Genomic DNA, 22888 nt, shown 5'->3' on the forward strand with positions numbered 1-22888 from the left:
TACAACATCTGGATTAATAAACCGCTTATTAAATCTCCATCTGACTCAAGGTTGGAAGGTAAGGACGTCTAAATGCATTAGCTGCACCACAGACCGAGCCAGAGACTACATATTAATTGGTGTCTACCATAAATGAGGTTACTGCTGTGTCTGCTCTCTCGAAGAGAGAGTATGAAATATAAAAAAAATAAATAAAAAAACCCTCCTGCCGCTTCGCTAAACAGGAATAAATCTCAGTTTGATATCTTGATAGTGTTTGTGGGATTGGTCAGGGTTCACATTCATGTGGCGGCTCAGGACAACTTTTGATCTCTGTCAAAACTCAATAAACAAAAAAGAGAGGACAGGACGATCAAAAGAGGCAGAAGCAGAAACAGGACTTTTGAACAAACCTGTACACTGAAGATCAAAGAACACAGGCTGAGATGAAGAAATGCAATGGAGCTGGATTGGTCCGAGTGTGTGTGTGTGTGTGTGTGTGTGTGTGTGTGTGTGTGTGTGTGTGTGCAGAGTGAGTGATGGATAGAAATTCAGTGTTTACTTAGAAGGGGAAAAGTGATGTGGTCAAATATTTTCTGGGTGACTGGTGAAAGGGTGTCTTCAAAAGCTGTTAGGACCTCATTATAGAGGTTTATTTATGTGTGTGCGCGTGTGTTTGTCGGCACATCTTCATTCAGGTGTGTATTTATGAAGACATTCTCTGGCATTGATTTCAAGCCAATCTAAATCAGACATCCTGATGGGCCAGTCAAAGGAAGGGATGAAAAGGTTGTGAGAAAAGAGAGAGAGATGTCAGAAAAACAGAAAATCCTCACGTTAATATGCTTTACACACAATCGTGAACCTCTTTACTGGGTCACCAGGATCCTTTCCACGTCAGCACAACTTAATTCTCATTTGGAATATAATCATCTAGACAAAAACAAGTTTTTCTTACTTCTACCCCATAAGACTGAATGATTTGCGGAGCATTTCTGTAGACTGAGGCAGCAACCAAACCCTTAGGGTTTTTCTACCGGTGTGCTGGTGATACCTGCATTAAATATTCACCACAGAGCCCCAGAGCTATGCGCCTTCAAAAGCCTCCCCCCTGCATTTATTTATTTAAAAATTTGTTTATTCCTCTTCTCATCTCCCCCTGCCTCTTTTCTTTCAGAAGCCACACAGTGAGAGCTGCCTGCTGACTGAATGTGAGGAGAAGAGACACAGAAATGTCACAAGGCCGGTTAGCAGGTTTCCTTTGGCTGGCGACGGGCGTCAGAGAGAGGGAGAGAGAGAAGACAGAATGTGCTACCAGTCGAGAGATGAAGGACAGCAGAAGAGAGAGGAAAGCAACAGACAAGGACAGACAGACAGACACAGAAGAGTCAAACTCATGTTATTGAAGAGAAAAAAGATGAAACAAACATGGAGATACAGAGAGGGAAAGATGGCCATGTTCATGTTATTTTGGAGGACAAGAAGTAACAGGGTGACATCTTAAACTTTCCCACATGCTGTCAGTTTAATGTGGTGGCTGTGGGTGGTTGGAGGGCTCCCAGTATACAAAATATGAGCAGAATTCAAAATGCAGCCAACATCACTCATGTGTTTCATGTGACTGTACCGCTCACCAGTTGGCTGCAGTGTGTGTTTGCAGCGATAGTAGCTGAAGATATGAAAACTCACATTAAAACATATGAAATATAGGAGAATCCTATGTGGAATTACCACAAGACAACTGATGCAAACACTCACACTAAAGAAAGTGAACCTGAGAGGACACAGAAAGAGAGAAATGCTAAAGAATTGACATCTTCTTTTTTTTTTTTTAAACAGACAAGGCTCATCAGGAGCTTCCCTGGCAACGTTTGCGAGTGTGTAGGATGCTGATTAAAGAGAAGTTCTACAGTGCACTGAGAATTAACCTAACAAATATTTCATTCCACCTTTTCCTCAACATACTGTAAAATACTTGCCAGGTTAAAAATGTGGCCCAAATTTTACAGTTATAGTCATTAAATGTAACAGTCAAACTCCGACTGAGATATTTGCTGCAAACAACAAACACACAGTTGACATATTAAAAGGTCCCATCTTGTAGAAAGTGAGATTTCCTTTTCTTTGTTGATCATGAATCAGGCCTAAGTTGTGATGTCACAACCATACGACTCTCAGCCAAACTCCCAGCACAGTCCACCCAGACCCACAATCCAACAGTTGTCTTAAACTTTAAACAACACAGCAATGGTCATTACATTGCTGGGCGAGTAAGCTGAAAAAGAGAAAAACTTTAGCATGTTTAGCTTAGTCCAATGTGTTTTAGTGTGCTGTTTGATGTTTTATTGTTTCTTTGTGCTGCTGTTCTCACTATGTAAAGTGTCTTTTGAGTATAGAAAAGCACTATTACAGCACTTATTAGAGGCTGACCTGAGGGGCAGCATAGAGGTCCAGTATAAGATACATAATGATTTTGAACTGTGGATCATGAGAGTCTCCTAAATATGGCTCATTTCAATGAAAAAATACACAAAAAGGATGTTGATGTAATCTGATGTAGTTTCCGAACACGTGTGTACACATTTGATTTAATGGCCTCGTACTGAACCCATCCCTGGCTGTTATAACTCTGTGAAACCTGAGAGCAGAAAAAAGGCTTAGAGAGCACACAAAGTGACGCGTCTGGGGAGTGAAATTTGTTCGCTCCTTCGGGGTGCATGTGTGCTTAAGTATGGATTTTTGCTTGCGAGATGCAACACCGCCTGTGAAGATGAATTTCTCTCTTGTGTGAGAACTGTCGACACAGTTGCTGAATGTACCCATGCACGCTAGGGTACGCCTGCACCTCCTGTGGGCGGCCCTTTCTCACTTAATCTGATGAGCTTTGTCATGAAACTACCACCAGAGAAGAAGTCTCTCCTCGTACACACGATAAACCTGTCTGGAAAAAAAAAAGACGTGTGTGTGTGTGTGTGTGTGTAGAGGTACCTGCCACTCTGAGAAGTGAAGCCAAATGCAGTAGAGTAGTGGACTGCTTGTAGGCCGTGGGGCAATCGGCAATGCACTTCTCTATGAGAGACAGACGGTTTGATCGCAGACGCACTGGAGGAGAGAGAAGGAATGTAGAGAAGGACAGATGTCAGACATGTTCTGCTAATTACTGCATCCAGCCTGGAGAAGATGCAGCTCATGATACAAGCGATCTGGTGGAATTGATGGATGCATCACTCATGATATCTGCAAAAAAATATTAATGCTTCGTTATTGATGAAAATAAAGCCTGACCATAACCATATAGTGGCCAACACTGATGATGATTTTTGCTTTGCATAATCACATAACACAACAAAATTTAAAAAAGTTAGCGCCACATACAGACGCTCGGAGGCTCCTCTAGTCTGCATGTTGAAGTGTCCTTGGGCAGGATACTGAACCCCAAATTGCTCCTGAAGGCTGCGCCATTGGTGTGTGAATGTGTATGAATGGTTAGCTCCTAAAACTGATGAGCAGTTGGCACCTTTCATGGCAGCCAATGCCATCAGCGTATGAATGTGTGTGAATGGGCGAATGTGATATGTAATGTAAAAAGCACTTTGAGTGGCGTTATACAAGTACAGTCCATTTACCATAGGTACAAAACATAGAAGCCTCTACAGAGTCAAATAATAATGTTGGACCACTAAAGTGTAAATATATTTGCTTGTTTGTAGATGATCATTTATGGACATTGAGTAGTTACAGCACACACATTCTGAGGGCATAAAGACGAGCTAGAGAGGGCAGCCTTTTCAGAACTGAGACGGCTTCATGTCATGAGAAGCGTATTGATAAGTCCTCCATTTGCCTTGGCCAAGCTTCAACAAACTTTTCACATAAGACATCTTGGACTCCACTAAGAAAATCATCTGGTCTCCAGTGCTTTTCTCTTTTTTATATCACTGTAAACTCAATACCTTTTTAGAGTTTTGGACTATTGGTCAGAAAAAAAAACTATTTTACTGACGTATTTATAGAGCAATCATTTAATAATCAGTCGATTAAACTAAATGAAAATGATCATTTGTTGCCCCCAATGAAGAAATGAAAAAGAGACAACAAACATATATCATTCTCCACAATAACAATGTCAGCATTGTCAACCACAGTCCTTAGTTACCTGTAATCCTGTACCACAGTTTGTTTCATAAACGTTCCATCTGTGATTCTGTTGCTGGAGTTTGGTACCCCACAGTGTAAACATGATTTACATATGTTCAATTTATCTACTGTACATACATAATGCTGCTCTTGCTCATGCACCAAACAATGCTCATTGTTTGACATTAACTATATGTATTTATTTTAGTTTTGAACTTTTTCATAACTTCAAGTTCAAGATGCAGAAACTTCCAAATAAAACAGTTCCATATTTTCCTACCCTTCTGTACTGAAAAGTTAAGAAATAGCATGTTTAGTGCCTCCGCAGGCCTCTGTGCTTTCTCAGCACCCTGCTGAGCATCTTTTCGGCTTGGCATAACTTTGGGCGAGGCCTAGAGGGAATTCCGGGGAGGGTGGTGTGTGTGTGATGCGTCACCTAAAGCGCTGTAGGAGGGCTGCAGGAGACAGTCTAAGATGGATTACATTATGCTCCAATCCATTCACTTCATACTTGTGCATGTTTATCTGAGAGAATGCAATAGGGCTTTTACTTTGTAGAAAAAGAAAAGTAGCATTTATTGTTTGTGCGTGGACAGTATTGTGTGTGTGTCCTTGAGTCAGTACAAATAAAACTATCTGAATGCACTACAGGCAATACAGAGCCACGGAGCCAGTGTGACCCTGAGCACTGAAAACTGATTTTGGACAATAATTGCTGATACAAAGCAACACAAAAGTAGATAAATAGAGAGTTTTTCTTTTACTACACACCTTTCTTACAGTCTTTTCATCCTGCTGTCTTTTCTCTGTCACATTTTTCCTTTCTTCCTTTCTTCTCATATTTCCTTCCTAAACTCTCCTGGTCTCACTTTGTGTGGCAGCTCAGAATGAGTGGGCAGTGAAAAAATAATATGGGTAGACAGCAGGGATTGAGGCGTGAGACTAAGGAGGCAAAGAGGGAGCAGCAAAAAAAATAAATAAATAAAAATAGGGGGATAAGTGATGCAAAGGGAGAAAGGCGAGAAAGGAGGAGAGAGAGAGAGAGAGGTGGCGGTTTATGGCTCCCTCTGTCACAGTGGTTTTATGCTGGCAGCTCAGTTTGATGAGGGCAAAGGGGGGAGGAGAAAGCAGAGGCCTCAGAGCCAAATAACACCTCAGTTCAGAGGTGAGGCGATGAGGGGCCAAGCTGGTTCATTCTGGGTACACACACAGTTTCCTTTAACAGAGAGCCATGCCTGGAAACTGCTGCGGTAGGATAGCGATGTGGAGCCAGAAAAGAAAGAAAGAGCGTGGAGGTGAATACTGATTGGTCAGGTTTACAGATGGAGCAAAAATAGTAAAAAAAAAAAAAAAAGGACATGTGTGTGTGAGTGTGTGTGTGCTTGGGTGTACGTGTGTAGCACACGCAGAGAGCAAACACTTCAATCCTAATTAGTCCATCAGGCAGATGTTGTTTGCTCAACAGTTGATTCATAAATAACCATATATTTAGATATAGTGCAAGAAGAAGTGACATATGGAGGGATGGAGGAAGTGACAGCAGGGAGGGAGACAGGTTGGATGGTACATGGGTGAGGGAGGCGGGGGACGGCATCCTCTACATATCTGAGTTTAAATTAAGGACCCATGAATGAATGAGAATAGACGCACACTCGTGCTAAATTGAGCACATTTTCTTCCCTGACATAGAGGCACACGTTTTTTTGTTATACCTTGCAGTGGCAGGATGCTGACGCTGAAGTGTTCCAGTTGGCCGAGGGCGCTGATGAGATCCAGTTCATCCTGGACGGCCAGAGGACAGTCTGTGATCAGCTGGAGACACGCCCTGACGAAGACAACAACCAGATGAAACAGGGACACTTGGCTATCGATTAGCTGTATTAACCTGTCCCTCAGCTAATCAATCAGATTAAATAAGAAGAGAATTTTAGCCACACACTAATGCCTGTGAGACTCATGCAGATGTGCTTCTTTGCTTTGTAGCAGAGAGTTAGCTGACACAAATTAAGAACACTCTCATGTCTGTATTTTAAATATAGGATTTTTGACGGAGCCACGCTAACAGTTTGCCCTTTTTCGTATTTGTGTTAAGCTTAACCAGCTGCTGACTGATTCAATTGAAAGACAAATGGGATTATCTCCCAAAATGTCAAACTATTTCTTTAATTAATCGCAAGGAAAGGTGGAATCATTTCCTGTTTTCTACTTTGGAGGAATTCAGTTTGAATATTTAAAAAAAAAAAAAAGCAAATGAGTTGACAGTACTGCAGAACATGCCTGTGAATCAGGAGCAGCTGATTTGATTACATGACAAACTGAAAACTAAATGAGCTCCATTTATTTAAGTACACATTTTCAAAGTTTTTAGATCTGAAGTTTGTGATCAGAAACATGGTGAGACTGCTCAAATGGATTTCTTTACATCGTCTAGACTAATTTGACAGATCTACGAAAGGGGTGTTTTCTCTGGCAACACAATCCGCTCTCATTACCTCTAATAGGATTATGTAGCACATCACTTAGCATATGTAACAGCACACAGTCTCAGATGAAAGTCTACTCATTTTCTTGTTTTTTCATTACACAATTATACAGCAAAGCCAAATACAGCAGAGATTGAGAGAGAAGAAGGGGGAAAAAACAGAAATGAATAATTTACAAATAAATAAATCCCACATAAAACAACAGCTTAGAGAGGAGCTCTGACGTCAGACAAGTGGAGAGGAGGGAACTTGTCCTTGGGATGTGAATTCAGCTAAAGCCACACACACTGACCCACAGTTTTTCTTTTTTTTTTTTTAAGATTATTTTTTTGGCCTTTTATGCCTTTAATGATAATACAGCTGAAGATAGACAGGAAGCAGTGGGCAGACAGAGGGGGAGTGACACGCAGTAAATGGCCGTCCGATGCGGGATTCGAACCGGGGCCAGCTGCAGCAAGGACTGTAGCCTCCACACACGGGGCGGCTGCTTAACCCACTAGGCTAGCGACCGCCCCGACCAACAGTTTTTTTACGTGACCCAGTCTGTGAACAAAGACATCTAACAGAGAAGAAGAGTTTCAGAACCCTTAACGGCATGAAAGCAATCCAAAGATACATCTTTAGAAACAGGTTGCCTCGATATTGCTAACAGCGTATGAGTACACATGCACACACGGCAAAAAACACTCAGCACACAGCTTCCCACTCTTTGAGTGTGGCTGGTGTTCCTGCCAGGAACATAAGGTATGTCCTGGCAAATGAGAGCAGAGGAAAGGGTTGTAGATGAGCGAATACGAGACAGAAAGAGGGCATGTTGATTATGTACTTGTGCTGTGAAGTGTCTGCAGTCGTGTGTGTGTGTGTTTGGGCGTGGAGACTGCCTTAGAAAAGCTGATGGTGAATTCAATTTTAGTCACGACGTGCTCTTCAGAACGTACTCTGTAATTTCCAGATAACTACTTCCTGTTAAACACACAGGAGAACACATTTGTATAGCGGTTATCAATGGAACACCCCAGTACAGACCTTGCCCCTCCTTTGACCAAACCAAGCTGTGCACCAGCAGCGTACTGACACAATCAGCCTCTGTTTTTTACTTTCTCTTTCTTCATTTCGGTGTCATTTCCGCTCCGGCTCTCTCCTACTCATATAAGGTCTTGCAAGACGAGCTTTCTCAAATACGAACGGAGACAACCGGCAACAAAACAAATCATGCGTTATGAGCTTATTTCCCACTTCTTTCTTTTCTGCCTGCATAATGGCTGTGTGCATCTTTCACACCGGAGCAAGGCGCTTTGACAACTTTGTCTATCTAGAATAGAACTTAAAGGAAGTTGATGACTCTGGCCTAAAGTTTCAAAAAGAGAGACAAACTGGCAGAAAGTTTAGTTGAAAAGAAATAATACATTTCTGCAAATGGGGGAAGTTTTTCTGCATTTACTAGAACAAATATGATGATAATAATACATGTATGTTGTACTGACTTTGCCCAGTTCTGATATTGACATGTAGGTCAACCTCCCTCGAACAACTGGGAGCAAAAGTACCATAATAATGATAATAAATCTAACTACATTACACATAAGCCTCATTGATATTAAATGAAAAAAACACAACTGTATTAAAGGAATTTCAAAGCCTTGAACCTGCATTAATTGATGTTTTTCTGCTTACTCATGGTCTCACTATGGAATTTTCTATCCTTAGGTTACACGGGGTCACGTGTGGGCCTTGAGGTCCATGGCAGTATTAATTGTTTGGCTTTGACTAGGTGCCAGTCTATCTCAACACTGTGGTGGCCAGGGTCGAAGAGGCCTGTTGCTGCCTTCCTAGACATAATAGATAGCTTGCCGTTGATGTTCCAATCTGTGTCTCCAGACTAGAATATGTTGACAATAACACCTCCATGAGTAAAGACATTCTCTCTAACTCATCCTGGTGGTTACACTTTAAACCCAAAGATAACACCACAAATACTACACGCCCCAGAATAAGTCAAAGAGAATGCCTTTACTCATGGAGGTGTTATTGTCAGCATATTCTAGTCTGGAGACACAGATTGGAACGTCAGCAGCAAGCTATCTACTCGACTCAGAGACTTCTGATGAACTTTGAGAGTGTCTCTAATTCTCCTTGGCCAAGCGTCAATAAATAATACGGCATAAGACATCAGAGACTCCTGAACACTTTCTTTCTTCCTGACCTCACCACTGACCTTTGACTTCAGCAATTTCTCCACAACAGTCAGTGTGAGTAGCTTAAAAAACAAAACAAAAAAAGAAAAAAAAGAAAATGCTGACATATTCACCTTATACAGTTGGTATCAGGAACAAACAGTTGCAAAGAGGGCAACATCAGCACTCATTTCTTTCATGACTCACTAAGTCAAACATTCACTCTCCTTTTAGCTCTCTTTTGGCCTCCACCAACTCCACTGCATCATATTCTCCACCTAGTCACTTTGTCTGTATAGCTGTTAAGTGCTGGCCGGGTGGTGTATGGTGAGATTTTTAGTGTTTTGTTTTTGGTTTTCATCAAAAAAAAAAAAAGAAGAAAATATCGATTAGTGCAGCTTTAAATGAATTTGAATCATTTTCCTTAAAAGGACAGTGTGTTTTGTAATTATTTTGTATGTCTGTGTGACGGAGCTTCTCTTCTCATGCTTGTGGGATCACTTCAGTAGTTGGAGGGGATTCCCATGTTATTTTAAGATAACTGGTTGTCCTTGTGTAAACTCGAGCCTGATGCCACTGACCGCTTCCATTCAGGACACAGGCAGGTGCAGTTTGTGTATCTGTCCGAGCATGTATGTGTGTGTGTGTGTGTGTGTGTCTGTGTGTGTCTTTGGTATTTTGTACAAATGTGTGTCTGTGGAGCAGTTATTTTAATCTTAAGGACACAGGCACCAAGTCTGTGTAGACTATTAATTTCAGAGCGACAGGCACATGTTCACATTGCTTTCTGTCTCATATCTCAAATTCACATGCAGCAAACTCACACACACACTTGCGCACACACACACACACACACACACACACACACACACAGTAAGGGTGTTACAATGGATGATGTTGTCCAATCGTGTAGAGGGGGGCCTCTGCATTAGTTACTATAAATGAATGACGACCCAATTACTGTCCCACTTCCCCACTACGAACAGACGGTAAGGTCAGACATCCACTGGCTCCCCTCTGAGATCTGAAACCAGCAACAGACACACATGCAAATACTTGTACTTGGTATAAACTTCGTGTGAAGCACTATATAGAGAGAGGAAATAAAAGCAGACTATTTTTTTTCCCCCGGTCAGTCAGGCAAGCACAAGAACATACGTCCACCCACGCAGACAGGGAGTTTCTCATACATCAACAACAAGCGAGGTCAAATCAGACAGCATACAGACACAGCAATGTTTGTACAAGTTTGAAGTAGCCCATAAAAGATCCTTACAGGTTACCTTAAAATGAGCCTTTTATATTTACAGACAGTTGGCAAAATGATGATTCAAAAACTTCAAACTCGCCCTCAAAGCAGATAAATACTTCTTATTTTCCTCCTCACCTGGCCAGGCCCATGCAGGGGTCTGTCAGCGTTGTGGATGAGTTGAAGTACTCTCTGGCAGCAGCCAACACCAGTTCCACGCTGTTGTCGTAGGCCACCTTCAGAGCGTAACTTTTACCCCGGAAAGACAAGCTGACAGGAACATCCTGGCTAACCTGGAAACATTCAATTTAGAGATCAACCAGACCGCGGCATTAGAATTCATTAACATTCGGAGACTTCAGTGGGTCTGTGAGGTTCAAGTCTCGAGTCATATTTAATATACCTTGGAGCAGTGCATGAGCTGCCCTGCCAGACGTACGTTCTCCACGCTGCTGGAACACAGCAGGGACTCCACAAAGACCTGCAGGAAGTCATGGAGGACACAAGATAATACGCAGGAGGAGATGGTTTAAGTGAGTAAAAGTTTTAACATCGTTTTATAAGTTGCGTTCCAGAACATATGGCCCGAAAATATGCAGGTTTATATGACATGTTTTAGTACAAATCAGATTATTCCTTGTAATCTTTTGCTGCGGTGCAATACCTGGTGACATATCTCTGGTTTCAGACAGGTGTAGACATTCTGCTGCATGTCAAGCAGGTCCTGCAGTAGACCTCTCCACACCGTCTCACTCACAGGAGGGTTTCTGGACACACATACATGTTTCTGTAAGTTCATGGGATCTTGACAGACATTTGTGGTCGTAGGGGTCCGCATTCATACATATGTGTGCGTTTACGTACTTGCGGCCAGTGTGGCGGCACAGTTTCACCATGAGTTGGTGGGCTTCTTCTTCACTGTTCTGGCTGTTCTTCACGTACGAAATGGGCTTCTGCAGGCCGTGTTTCTCCAGAACCTCCACCACGCTGTTAAGCGTAAGCACAGATACACATTTACAGCATCGCACAGTAGGTGACGGCTAATAGAATGATACAAACTGTTACCAGACAAGGAAAACCACACACAATAAAAAAACAAACAAATACAGTTTCAAGTCACATTAATCAACTCAATCTTTCAGTATAGCAGAAGGCAGGATGATTGGCAGCAGTAAGTACCACAGTAGGAAATGCCAAAGAAGAAGAAGCAAGGGTAAAATAAAACCTGAACAAATCCAAGGGAGAGTACGGAGGAGACAGAAGACAGAAGATGTGTACGCTCTAAGCTGTTCATTATTTTGGCAGCAGAAAGTCATTTGCAAGCCACAGTGCAGATGGAGAAAGTGTAGAGCAAGACTGAAGAGCAACATGATAAACTGCATGCCAGCGAGACGGCACCTCTTTGTAACCATGTGTTTGTGTGTGTGTGTGTCTAGGAGCATGCGGATGCAGGCGTTTCCTATATGACCAAGGGAGAGCGTGTGTGCATAAGTGTTGGCGTGGGATTAGCATGGTTCCCCCTAGTCTCAACAGGGTCGTGCCGCTACAGATGTTCGCTCTCTGCTGCAACTCATTACCATAGTAAACAGGTGCCTCTGTGTATGTGTGTGTGTGTGTGAGCAAAAGACAGACAACAAGTCTTGATATTTACAACCATGTGCATGTGTGCACTTGCTCAAGTGTGAATGTATGTGTGGGAGTGTCTGCATGTTCCCCGTGCACATATTAATGTGCCAGCGAGTGGTAGTGGCAGCAGCTGAAAACAGCTTTTATTCCGGAGGCGCTCTGAGAGCAGACACTTCGCATTTACTGCCTGATTCATCTGGGGTTGTGTGTGCGTGTGCGCGTTTGTACGTATGTGAGTGCGAGTCAGAATGCTTCAGCACAAAATATACATGAACACACTTCCCAGGCTTCCCCCCGGGGTGTGTTTGTACATGGTTGTGTGTGCCTGCGTGTAAATATGTGTGGATATTTGTCTGTAAAGGCCGACACTAAGCTCTAACACAGGCTTTCCTGTTGCTGCTTCCTCCTCATCATCATCTACTTTCTTATTCCCTTCAGGCTCCCCCGCCCCCTACCCCCTCTGCGTTCATCCTTATCCTCTCTTCCTTCCTCCTCATCGCTTCACTATGTACGGAAGTTCACCCCGAGGGGAGGGGTGGTGGTGGGGGAGAACAAAACTAGGAGAGACAGAAGGAGAGGCAGAGAGAGAGAGAGAGGGAGAGAGAGAGAGACGTAGGTGATTTTAACCTGTAACAGAGAAAATGCCTGAGGCTGTTTGAATACCATGGGACAGACAGCGATCCTTTGATATGGAGTGTGTGTGTGTGTTGACTGCACATCCATGTCTCCTCTACTTCTTGGTGTTTTCCATCAGGCCCATAATGGGGGAGGGAAATAATAAGCATCGCTACAAAGTGAACATTTCCCAAGCAATGTAGTGTCACCAAACTGACAAGTGGCTCTCTTCACCACTCTCAATGCCTCGCTAACGGGTACAGCAGAGACATATGGATGAAGAGCCGGAGAAAATCCTTGTTTTGTTCAACCAAGAGACCAAACAAACCCCAAAGATATTCAGCTAGAACTGTTGGAGAAAAGGAGAAGGCAGCAAATCATCCGCCTTTAATCTATAATCTGTACGCCCGGCTGAACTGGGTGGACAGGAGGAAGATGGAGGAGAGAGGTTGGAACGACAGCTGAAAGATGGTGCGAGATGTGTTGACGACGTACCTGAGATGCTTCTCAAGTTTGTCCACCTGATCGTGGAGGGATGCCGTGATGTCCGTGTCTGGTCTGCAGGATGATAAAAGCGCTGGTTATTTTGTGTTTGTTTCATCAAAACAAAAAAAGTAGAACATTAAGTAGATTTTTTTTTGCATAATAAAGTGTGTGCACAGCTTCTGTGTGTGTATCCGTACGCAGAGTTATGTGTGGGCGTGTTTGGCCTACCACTGTGAGGTTGTACTGAATCCCCACTAAAAATAAAACCCCATGATGCTTTGCCTTGAGGCAAAGGATTCTGGGTCAGGCTGGCCTGTCCCCCACTAGAGTACTGACCCTGATGAAACAACCTTCTATGTATGTGTGTGTGTGTGTGTGTGTGTGTGTGTGTGTGTGTGTGTGTGTGTGTGTGTATGTGCACCAGCATGGTAGTGAGTATGTTTTATATCAAGACACCATCTCACTGTTTTTACACACACACACTAACTCTTGACCTATCAATCCACTTCTCTGCATCCTGAGCAGGCTGCTTCACCTCCTTTTTAATATCCTTTTCTCCCTCATTCTACTTCTCTCCCTTTCTCACCATATAATCCCCCCGCCCATTTCCCACTCTCTAAGGGTGAATGCACATTACATTCTTCTGAGCAGATTTAGACCTAATTAAGCTGTCTGGCAAAAAAAAATAAAAATCGGAAAATTGGGCTGAAACTACGAACTCATGGTTTCTCTCCTTGCTTGCAAATCTGTAATATTCTACGCTGGGGTGGCAATTTTGGAGCTTAGTAAGTCAGAGAAATCACTCCTGGGAGAAAAATGAAGGTGAAGGCAGCGCATATACAGTGGAGCTTTGCAGCATTGCTAATCCAAACACTGCAGGAAGGAGCCCAGACTGGGAAATGCTTGGCATGAAATGCAGTACTGATTTAGAAGGAAAATACGAGCATTATATACCTTCAAATATTTACAGAGAATAGTTTATATGTGCAGTTGCTAAACTGCAACAGCGATAGCACAATGTTTGTGCCTGTTTGTGCCTGTGCCTGGTGGAGTACACAAGTTTAACATGAAGAATATGACACAGGATGTATCTAAAAACGGACACATTTGAGTCTGTAAATGTGTTCAGTGAGATAAACTGCACTTCCTTTCTTGGTTTGAATCAGATCTCGCAAAACATTTTACCGCATGTCCATCTCTGCTCTTACGTCCATCTCCTATTCCACTGCTCATGCTCTACGCCTAACTAGGATTAAGTTTCCTTTGGTGTCAATACTTTCATATGGATTTTTTATTTTAATTTTTTTGGGGTAGAAAGTAGTGCTGATAAAAACTGGTGCTGGCAAGATCTAGACATTGTTTCTGGAAAATGCTAAAAACCTGTAATTTCTCAAGCGCCCACTTGAGACTACAGAAGTGAGTTAATTTCACAGCCTGGTTCAGGCAACAGTTTTGGTCTCTAAAGCTAATTTCCCCTTTCATAGCTACTGTCATTTTTTTTTAACTCACCCGTTTAAATGATATTAAGGCTTAAAGTTGCGCGTAATTAACAGCGCCGCTGCTTGGTCGAAAGGTAAGTCTGGTTACGCATTGCTTATTAGAGCACCCAGGTGTCATTCGGCCGACCTCAGGTCTGTCGATCATCCACGTCGTTGCCGATATTTAGATTAACTGGGAGGCGGAAGAAGTAAAGCAGCGCTTCGGAAACCTACAGGTGACGTCACACTCAGGCTCTGTCCATTCTTTGTCACTGGGAAAGACATTGTGCTCCTGAGACTGTCATAAATGTAGTAGTGTAGTAGATTTGTTGCCATTTTGTTTTCTAACATCGTTTTCTCATTACATGAACGTAAGAAGACGAACAGAAGAGAGAGTCTACATTATGCAAGAGCGACAAAACTAATTCGTAGATGATTCACTTAAAGCTGCAGAGCAACTTAAAAATGGCACCATTGGCTGCCTGCATTAAACTGGTTCAGTTTGGTTCAACCCTGGGGAGAGATTTGCCTGCTCTCAAGCAATACCATAATATCTTGTTTCAGTGCAATTACCCCCTGCTGCAAGCGCGCAGTGGAAATGTATACAATCACAGCGCAGCACAGCTAAGCAAGCTATCTGAGTTGGTTAAAAAAGGACACAAAAGGCCACTGTGAAGAAGTAGGCTGCTTCAATGCAGCCAACAGACAAGAAAAAAAAGCCTTCCTTATAGTAGTAATTCAATTTTCCAATTACGGTGCAAGCAGGAAGGATAATCCATCTGAGAAGGAGTCATTGTAACTCATTTAAACTACTCTGACACTCTACAGGTCCATTTTATCAACAATTTACTCTTTTGTACTCCTGCTTTTTTCCTCTCAGTCTTTTATTATCACTCACTCTCCTTCAAATGCACTGCATACCCACACAGCCTCATGGGAGACTTAAAGGACAGGCCCTCTTGCCATATGAAATAAAACGCATTACAGGAGAGGTGGGGGGAAAGAGAGAGGCAGAGGCAGAAATAGTAGGAGGTAGAAAATATTGTATAGACCGTAGCTTGCCTAACTGATGGCTCCTTGGAGTCGGAGTTAAGCATGAAAGAGAGAGGAGGAGGAAAAGAAAGGTTCAAAGGGAGCGGGACAGAAACAGAGGTGGTAGTTAGGTTTATTGATAGGCCCTGAGAGAGCGTTAGTGGAAAGGTGGAGGGAATGGAGAGAGGTGGGGTAGTACTAACGTATTCTGGTGGAGTGCTTCAGCATCTTTGTATCACGGTTTACATCATCTATAAATGAACCTGTATGTGTGTGTGTGTGTGTGTGTGTGTGTGTGTGCGTTTGTTTGTCTGACCCGTAGCCCCTCTGCGGCAGACACTCCAGGATGTCGTAACAGAGGCTGAGCTGGTCATCTCTCTCACAGCTGTAGATGCACTCCAGAGCGACCGACATCAGCTGGTCTGGGTCCCCGATGATCTTCTGCTGGCACTGGAGGAGAGGAGATTGTGTGTGTGTGTGTGTGTGTGTGTGTGGGTGTGTATCAGGGCATGATTGACCTTTTTCATACATTCACAACAGGGTTCTGTATTTCTTTTCCCTTTGTGTGTGTGTGTGTGTGTGTGTGTGTGAGCGCATGTTTTCTAATAGCCAGGAGACCTGTCCTTGGCTGTGCCCTTATGGGGTCATAAATATAACATTTACACAGCAAGGATACGATATTGGCCCTGACATGGCACAAATAGTCAGAGAGACGGAGTATGTGTGTGTGTGTGTGTGTGTTATGGTTACCCAAGTGTGACCCCCCTCCCCCCCATACTTGTGTTTGTGTGTGCGTGTTTGGATGCTTACGTCAGGTTTGGAGTGCTGGAAGATGATGAGGGGCAGGGTGAGGTCTTGCTGGGCCACGCTGACGAGGTACTCTCTGAGAAGAGATTTAGCAGCACCCTCTTCCTGTCCCTCACACCGGTGCAGGAACGGCACCATCCACTGAAAGCAGTCTTTCACATAGCGCTCGGGCCTGGACTGGTAATGGAAAGACATTTACTAGAAGATGAACATGTGGTTTCTTCAGTGTCCCTTGATCCAAACTCACACCTACAGAATAACCGTTTTTATACTGGACACTATTTCCCATCTTATTCCAAAATACTGACAGAACCTGATCAACTCTGACCCAAAACTCAACAAACACTGATTTTCATTTTTTCAACAGTTATTATCTGCGTCTCTGATCTCATAGCTACCCTTGACCGCTAATTTTTCATTACAGTTATTTTCTTTTATTACTTAATTTTGGAAAAGTGATATATTGAACTGAAAATTTAAAAATTCAGCAGAGTAAGTAAAGTATCAGCTCTTGCATTTCATAGAAATGAATGTTTTCACATGAAATGATTGATACTATTTTGCACCTTTCAAACATTGTTATACTGCAGACGGTCAACCTTTCCTCATACTCTGCTCAGTCTAACACAAAAGTGCTCTTTCGTTTAAATAACACATTGTACATATTTTTACGATATTGTTTCAGATTCTATGCTTGCTTTTTATATTTTTGTCTACTTGTTTGTTATGCAGCAAAACCTGAAAAAGCTTTGGCCATAAACATAATAATACAATTATAAGGTGCAAGGCTAAACATAACTGTTAAAATCCAAAGGTTCTCAAAAATCCAATGAGAAGTCTCACTATAGGAGGCATCCATCCATTATCTGTAATCGCTGTAATCTTTATCAGGGTCATGGTGGGACTGGAGCTTATCCCAGCTGACTTTGGGCGAGAGGCGAGGACAAGTCGCCAGTTCATCACAGGGCACATAGAGACAAACAACCAGTCACACTCACATTCACACCTACAGGCAATTTAGAGTCACCAATTACCCTGTTAAGTGCACGTCTTTGGACTGTGGAAGGAAGCCAGAGTTCCCACGCAGACATAGAGAGAACATGCAACTATAGGAAACAGCAATAAGTTCTATGAAAGACAACCGTTTTCTACTGAGTGTAAGTACTCTCAGTACTGCTAGGCAGGTTTCTATTTGTCCGTCTATTATGTATCAGGTAAAGGTAGCAAGCCTTGTGCCAAGTGTCAAGTTAGCCCAGACGTTATATGCTAGTTCGTGTTATGTGTAGCTGCCACAAAAAAAAGGTAAAATCATCCTGAGTGGAAAACTTCTCCTGACATCTTTAGAGCAGAAATGAAACGGACAGAGACCTCTGTCAGGAGGGTTAGAAATACAGTGTCACAGAATGTCATGTTAAAAAAAAAAACACTCAGCACACAGTACGTGTTTGAAAGAAAAAAAAAAAGAAGAATCAAACACCCTGTGGGAGCACTTCCTTCTTCAAATATATAGATTTATCTGGTCTGTTTGGATGTTTTTCAGAACAGTGCACAGTACTTAAAGCTGAATTTCCATGAAATCATGCAATTAAGCCTGAACTTGATAGATAATAGCTCCAGTAGGTGGGTTGTGCTGTGATTCGTGTGGATGCGTGTCAATTCATGCAGGGCTTCGCACCCACCCTGCGACAGCTCTGACTCAGGATATACAGATAAGAGAGCATCCACAGGAGGAACGGATACAAAAATATATTTAGATGCTAAATGCAAACTTGCACGCCCACACACAAACATTTTACTTGTTGTACTGTGTCTCTGATAAAGGAAGACATCAGACACAGGCAAAGAGGGAGATTTAATCTAGGCGAGTTTGGTACATTCACACACACACACACACACACACACACACACACACACACACAGAGTCAGATAGAGCCCCAAAGGGAGTACCAGTCAAACAGCATGTGTTAGAGCAGTCAACAACATTTGCTGGCTGCCTGCCTGTATGGCAGATCCTACTGGCAGTGGTCCTCACAGGCTGAAGCTGGCAGTTATTAGCTACAATTTAGAGGACAGCTCATATTATGTACTCCAAGGGGACTTGTAACTGCGGTACCTGCTCCAGACTAGCCTTCATAGCTCTCTCGCTGCTATTGGATGGAAAGATTACACTATCAAATGTCACGGATTGGAGGAATTAAAAGAAACAGATTTATTGTGAGAGTGCCATTAAGAACATCGTGCTGTTTTTTTGTTCTGATTTCTGCTTTTGTTGCCTATTTAAAATGTAATTAGCATACATTATGTTCTTTTAAGTAGCAGTCAAGGATTAAAGTAACCTCACTATGGAAATTTAAAATAAAATTTAATTGCAAGGCAAGCTTTCTTTCTTTTTATTGACAATGCACATCCCACACACTGTGAACTAGACAAAGCATCATGCGGGTAAGTGCATATTTAACACAGAGAAAAAGCTCTCTGCAGAGACTGTATTGTAACAACTACATAAATATATCTCCAAAAGATGCAAAACTATAATTATGACAATGACACATCTCCGCAATCTTCATGTTTTGATAGGGTAAGGAGGGACAGTTTCATTTCTTTTCAGTAGCAAGTAGATGTCTCATACCTACATCATTTTGGCTGCGATAAGGCGACATCAGCACATGCCAAGTGAAAACAACACCTTGTAATTTAATCAGACTTCCTTCATTAATTTTATGATATGAAGAATATATGAATTTCAAACCAATACTCGATTCCGAAACACATCATGGGAAAATGTTCCCGTGAAAATGTGAAGTATAGAAGGTGAAAGGCGCAAATCATGTCACTTACATTTCTCATGAGCAGGCGGAGCTTGTCGATGTCACTTAGCTGCTGCAAATCTTTAAGTGTCAGACTCAATTCACATGATGTCTCATACACCAGCGTTTCCATGGTTACCATGTCATCACACAAGAGCTCGAGCCCTGGGATCTCTCGCTCCTTCCCCAGACGTACAAGCGACAGGGCGCAGTCCACCTGGTGGACAAAAAGGAATGCCAGTGAGAGAGGAAACAAGGAGACGAAGAAGAAGCCAGCATGAAAAAATGCTCCGACTAAACAGTCATCATATATATCATTAGCCAGATTCATATATTCCTAAAAAGGAGAATCTTACAATGGATGAGAACATGCTATACAAGTTCTGCCAAACTGTTACAGTACTGAACAAAGTAAAATTGGGACAATGATGATGGCACTAGATGAAAAGTCAGGGCATCGCAAAGTATGACAGTATTACAGTACAGACACCATGATTGCGCACACGAAAATACATTGAAATCCATCCAACAGTGACATTTGATGTTGAAGCAAAAGCTTCTGGAAGTCAGGGGATCAAGTCAGAAGGCTTCATCCTCTGGGGAACATGAACATCAGAACCAAAGTTATTGCCAATCCATCTTGTAGATATTGAGACGTTACACTGGATACAGAAAAACTTGGATGGTAAATAAAAGGTCATTAGGATTCATCCTGTGGGCACCACAGATATTTGTGTGTCTGTGAACCTTCATGGAAATCTATCCAGGAGCTTCATGGCAAAACATGGTGGACTCTGGACTGTACTTATATCGCACCTTTCTGGTCTTCTTCACACACTGGCATGGCATCGGCTGTCATGCAAGGTGCCAAATGTTCATCAGTTTTACGAGATAACTATGAACTGTGCAGCCTTTGGGAGCAATTTGGGGTTCAGTATCTTGCCCAAAGACACTTCAACAAAAAAACTGGCGGAGTCGGGGATGAAACTCTACCTCTACCGGCCACAGCCGCCCTATAGGTGAGCAACTATTGGTAGGCATTTTAGGGTAAGTTGACCAATGTTACAATCAACAAAAAAACCTCATCAAAGCAATGATGGATGATGAAATAATCCCCCTCTACTTAAACAAACTCCAGAGGGTGGAAGACATAACATGAAGAGTGTATACTCAAACTTAAAGCAGTTCAGAGGCATTGTAGAAATACAACTTTTGTGAAATGTTTAATCTTTATTATGTGACGTTTGCTGAATTGTCCTTGCGGCTGTGGCTTTGTAGTGATGTTGTATTGCACTGTATTGCTATATACATGTTCTCGTATCTGGTGCCTTGTACCTTTCCACCTTGTAACAATCCAGTTACCCCAGTCAAAGTAACTTGTTCAGCAGGTGAAGGAAGAGGCTGTTTACAGCAGGGCGCCGCGGCATTGATGAAGTGTTGCTGAGGTCACAGAACTGGGACGTGAACAAAACAACAATATCCCAACTAATGTGAGACCAAATAATACCGGTCAGTCATTACTAATATCCAATCATTAGTCGTTAGACAATAAAACAGGGAGGATTTGGGCTTCCTGCTGCTCCGATCGATGAAATTCTATCCAGAAGAGCAACCAATCAATATCCGACCACCTATATGCTGTGCAGCACGCCCAGCCAATCGATGATCAGCCACCTGTGGACACTAGCCAATCAATAGCAGATGCCGCTGGGCCCTGTAGCGATGATTGCTTTCTCTCCACCTTTTGAAGAAGGAGAGGCCTTTAGCACAGCAGCAGTTAACGCAGCATCTTTCACATGCACGTACACACACACACACACACACACATGCAGGGTCCACAACCTTGTCATCTTTAGCTTATCTCAACACATTTCTTGCTGAATAAATTATTGCTCACCTTCATTTATAAACACACACACACACACACACACACACACACACACACACACACACACACAGGTCGAGCGAGAACCCAAATCACCTTGAGTCAGAGCCTGAGCAATTAGGTACTACAAGAGAGAGAAGTCTATTGATCTAACTGTGAGTGAAGATCCTCCCTGTTCGCTCCACACCTCCCTCCTTCTCTCTTTCCATGCTCTCAGGAGATAGATTCCCAAGCTAACCACAGACAATTCAGTTGTAAAAATCTCACACTTTTTAATTACGCCCTCCCCTCATCATTCTCTTCACTGTAACACAACAAGTACCCTGTCTCTTGCTTTCTCCCCAGCTCAATTTGATCCTTCATTGCCTCTCCTCCCTGTCCAATCTCAGCGTTTTCCTTCAAACATCATTTCCGCATTTTCTCTTTAACTCTGTAGGTTGTTTTTTTTTAGCGTCTTCTCTCTCTATCCACCTCTTATGAGAAGTCTGTAACAACTACTTGGCCTCGATTTGAACTCTGCAAAATGTGGCCTTTTGCCTCCTCTGCGTGCCTGTCTCCGCCTCTTGCCTGCTTTCCCAAAGCCTCCCTCTCATCTTGTGCCATTTTGTTGCCAAAGGTGTTTCAAACAACACTTGTTTTTAATATCCTTTATTTCTACCCTTTCACCCCCTTATAACAAGGTGATTTTCTTTTTCCCACAGAAAGCTCTTTCTGTGAGATTGCTTTGCCTTTTTACCTCAACATCTGTTAGCCCTGTCCTCCCCTCTTCCTGTCTGTGTAATACACTCTAACCCAACCAGGGATGTTGCAATGGCCCCAGAATTTATCTCCTTTTTTTCTTTCTTTTGGTTGCACTTCCATTCTCTGCTCTTTCAAACCCATCTCCCTCTGTGAATCATCTTGTCAATCTTTCCATTCAGCACCACACTTCCTACGGGCTCTGTGATCGGTTTAAAAACACTCCAGCTTTCTCTGATGTGGCTCCTTTTAATCAAACCCCATTTTCCTCAATTAAAACACTCTCCCAAGCATAAACATGGGCAGATGCGGAATGGGAGGAGGAGTGCAAATAAGAGAGAACAAATGAGGTGAAAAAGTAAGGCGGGCAGGAAGGAGTGAAAAAAGCAAGTGGCAGAGGAGTTTTTTTAGTGTCTCTCTCTCTCTGCCATGAGTGTGAGTGAGAAAAAAACAACAACAAAAAAACGTGTGAAACAGCAAGAGACAGAGTGTTAGGGATGGTCCCGAGAGGCTCAGGGAGTAACATGTGAGAGAACGAAGAGAAGATGAGGTCAAATTAAAAAGGAACGAGGGAGAGAATGAAAGAGAGAGACGCTGCAAATTCCTAAAGCTTAACAAAGACTTACTATTACACTCAGACTCAAGACTCTAAGTCTCACTTTCTTTCTCTCGAGTGGATGATGAAAGGCACGATTCCCCAGTTGTCTTCAAAAGTGAGCAATGGACCCCGAAATCTCTTCCCCTACATCCTCCTTACACCCAGTGAAAGGGCCAAAATGGAGAAATGAAGGGGAAAGATATGGCTGCACCCTAGTTAGTCCTTTTCACAAAGACAAAGAGAACACCATGACAACCTTGATCCATCATTGTGAAGGAGGTAAAGAGGGGAAAGAGTCGCGTTGTGGATGGAGTGGGTGGAGAGAGTGGGCAGCTCCAGCCGTTACATCCCATTACTCCACTAAACAAGTCCCATCAAGTTGTATTTTTCAGTTACAGCAACAGAACGCAGATGACAGAAGCTTTGGTTACTCTTCATTAGAGGTCCATATGGCAAATATGATAATGAATGTCACAGATATGATCAAAGTGACCTTTACTGATGGAGGTTGGCAACATCTCTTCTGCAGTCTGAATCCCAGCTCGTCACTCTTTTCTACACCAATCAACTAAAAGAAGTGTGAAGCGGCAATTATCTTTCAAATTGCCAGATGTCTATTCAGTCCTTCCCGCTGCTGTCCTGCTAAAAGTCCAAATCAAGTAGAAAGATCAGGAAAATGAACCATAGCTGGGTGTGAAAATATTTAACGACAATAGACATTTCTACCACTAACAAGGGACAAACAAACTAATTGCAAGGTGAAAGTGACCATTATTCTAAACCATGGCAATCAG

At 42.7% G+C, this 22888-nt stretch overlaps 1 protein-coding gene across 1 annotated transcript in view; it reads right to left on the reverse strand.

The window, feature by feature from the left end:
* The window catches only part of nbas (NBAS subunit of NRZ tethering complex), a 152381-nt gene that overhangs the window by 83423 nt on the left and 46070 nt on the right, over window positions 1-22888 (reverse strand). Inside the window, exons 24-33 of the mRNA XM_027283961.1 lie at window positions 18905-19090; window positions 16070-16243; window positions 15576-15709; window positions 12759-12821; window positions 10887-11009; window positions 10687-10789; window positions 10426-10503; window positions 10161-10315; window positions 5829-5941; window positions 2968-3081 (exon numbers count right to left, since the gene is read on the reverse strand). Coding sequence (XP_027139762.1) covers window positions 2968-3081; window positions 5829-5941; window positions 10161-10315; window positions 10426-10503; window positions 10687-10789; window positions 10887-11009; window positions 12759-12821; window positions 15576-15709; window positions 16070-16243; window positions 18905-19090 — 1243 coding nt within the window. The remainder of the gene's footprint in view (window positions 1-2967; window positions 3082-5828; window positions 5942-10160; window positions 10316-10425; window positions 10504-10686; window positions 10790-10886; window positions 11010-12758; window positions 12822-15575; window positions 15710-16069; window positions 16244-18904; window positions 19091-22888) is intronic.

This window comes from Larimichthys crocea, chromosome XI, assembly GCF_000972845.2.
Source record: "Larimichthys crocea isolate SSNF chromosome XI, L_crocea_2.0, whole genome shotgun sequence".
In the NCBI taxonomy this organism is placed as follows: Eukaryota; Metazoa; Chordata; class Actinopteri; family Sciaenidae; genus Larimichthys; species Larimichthys crocea.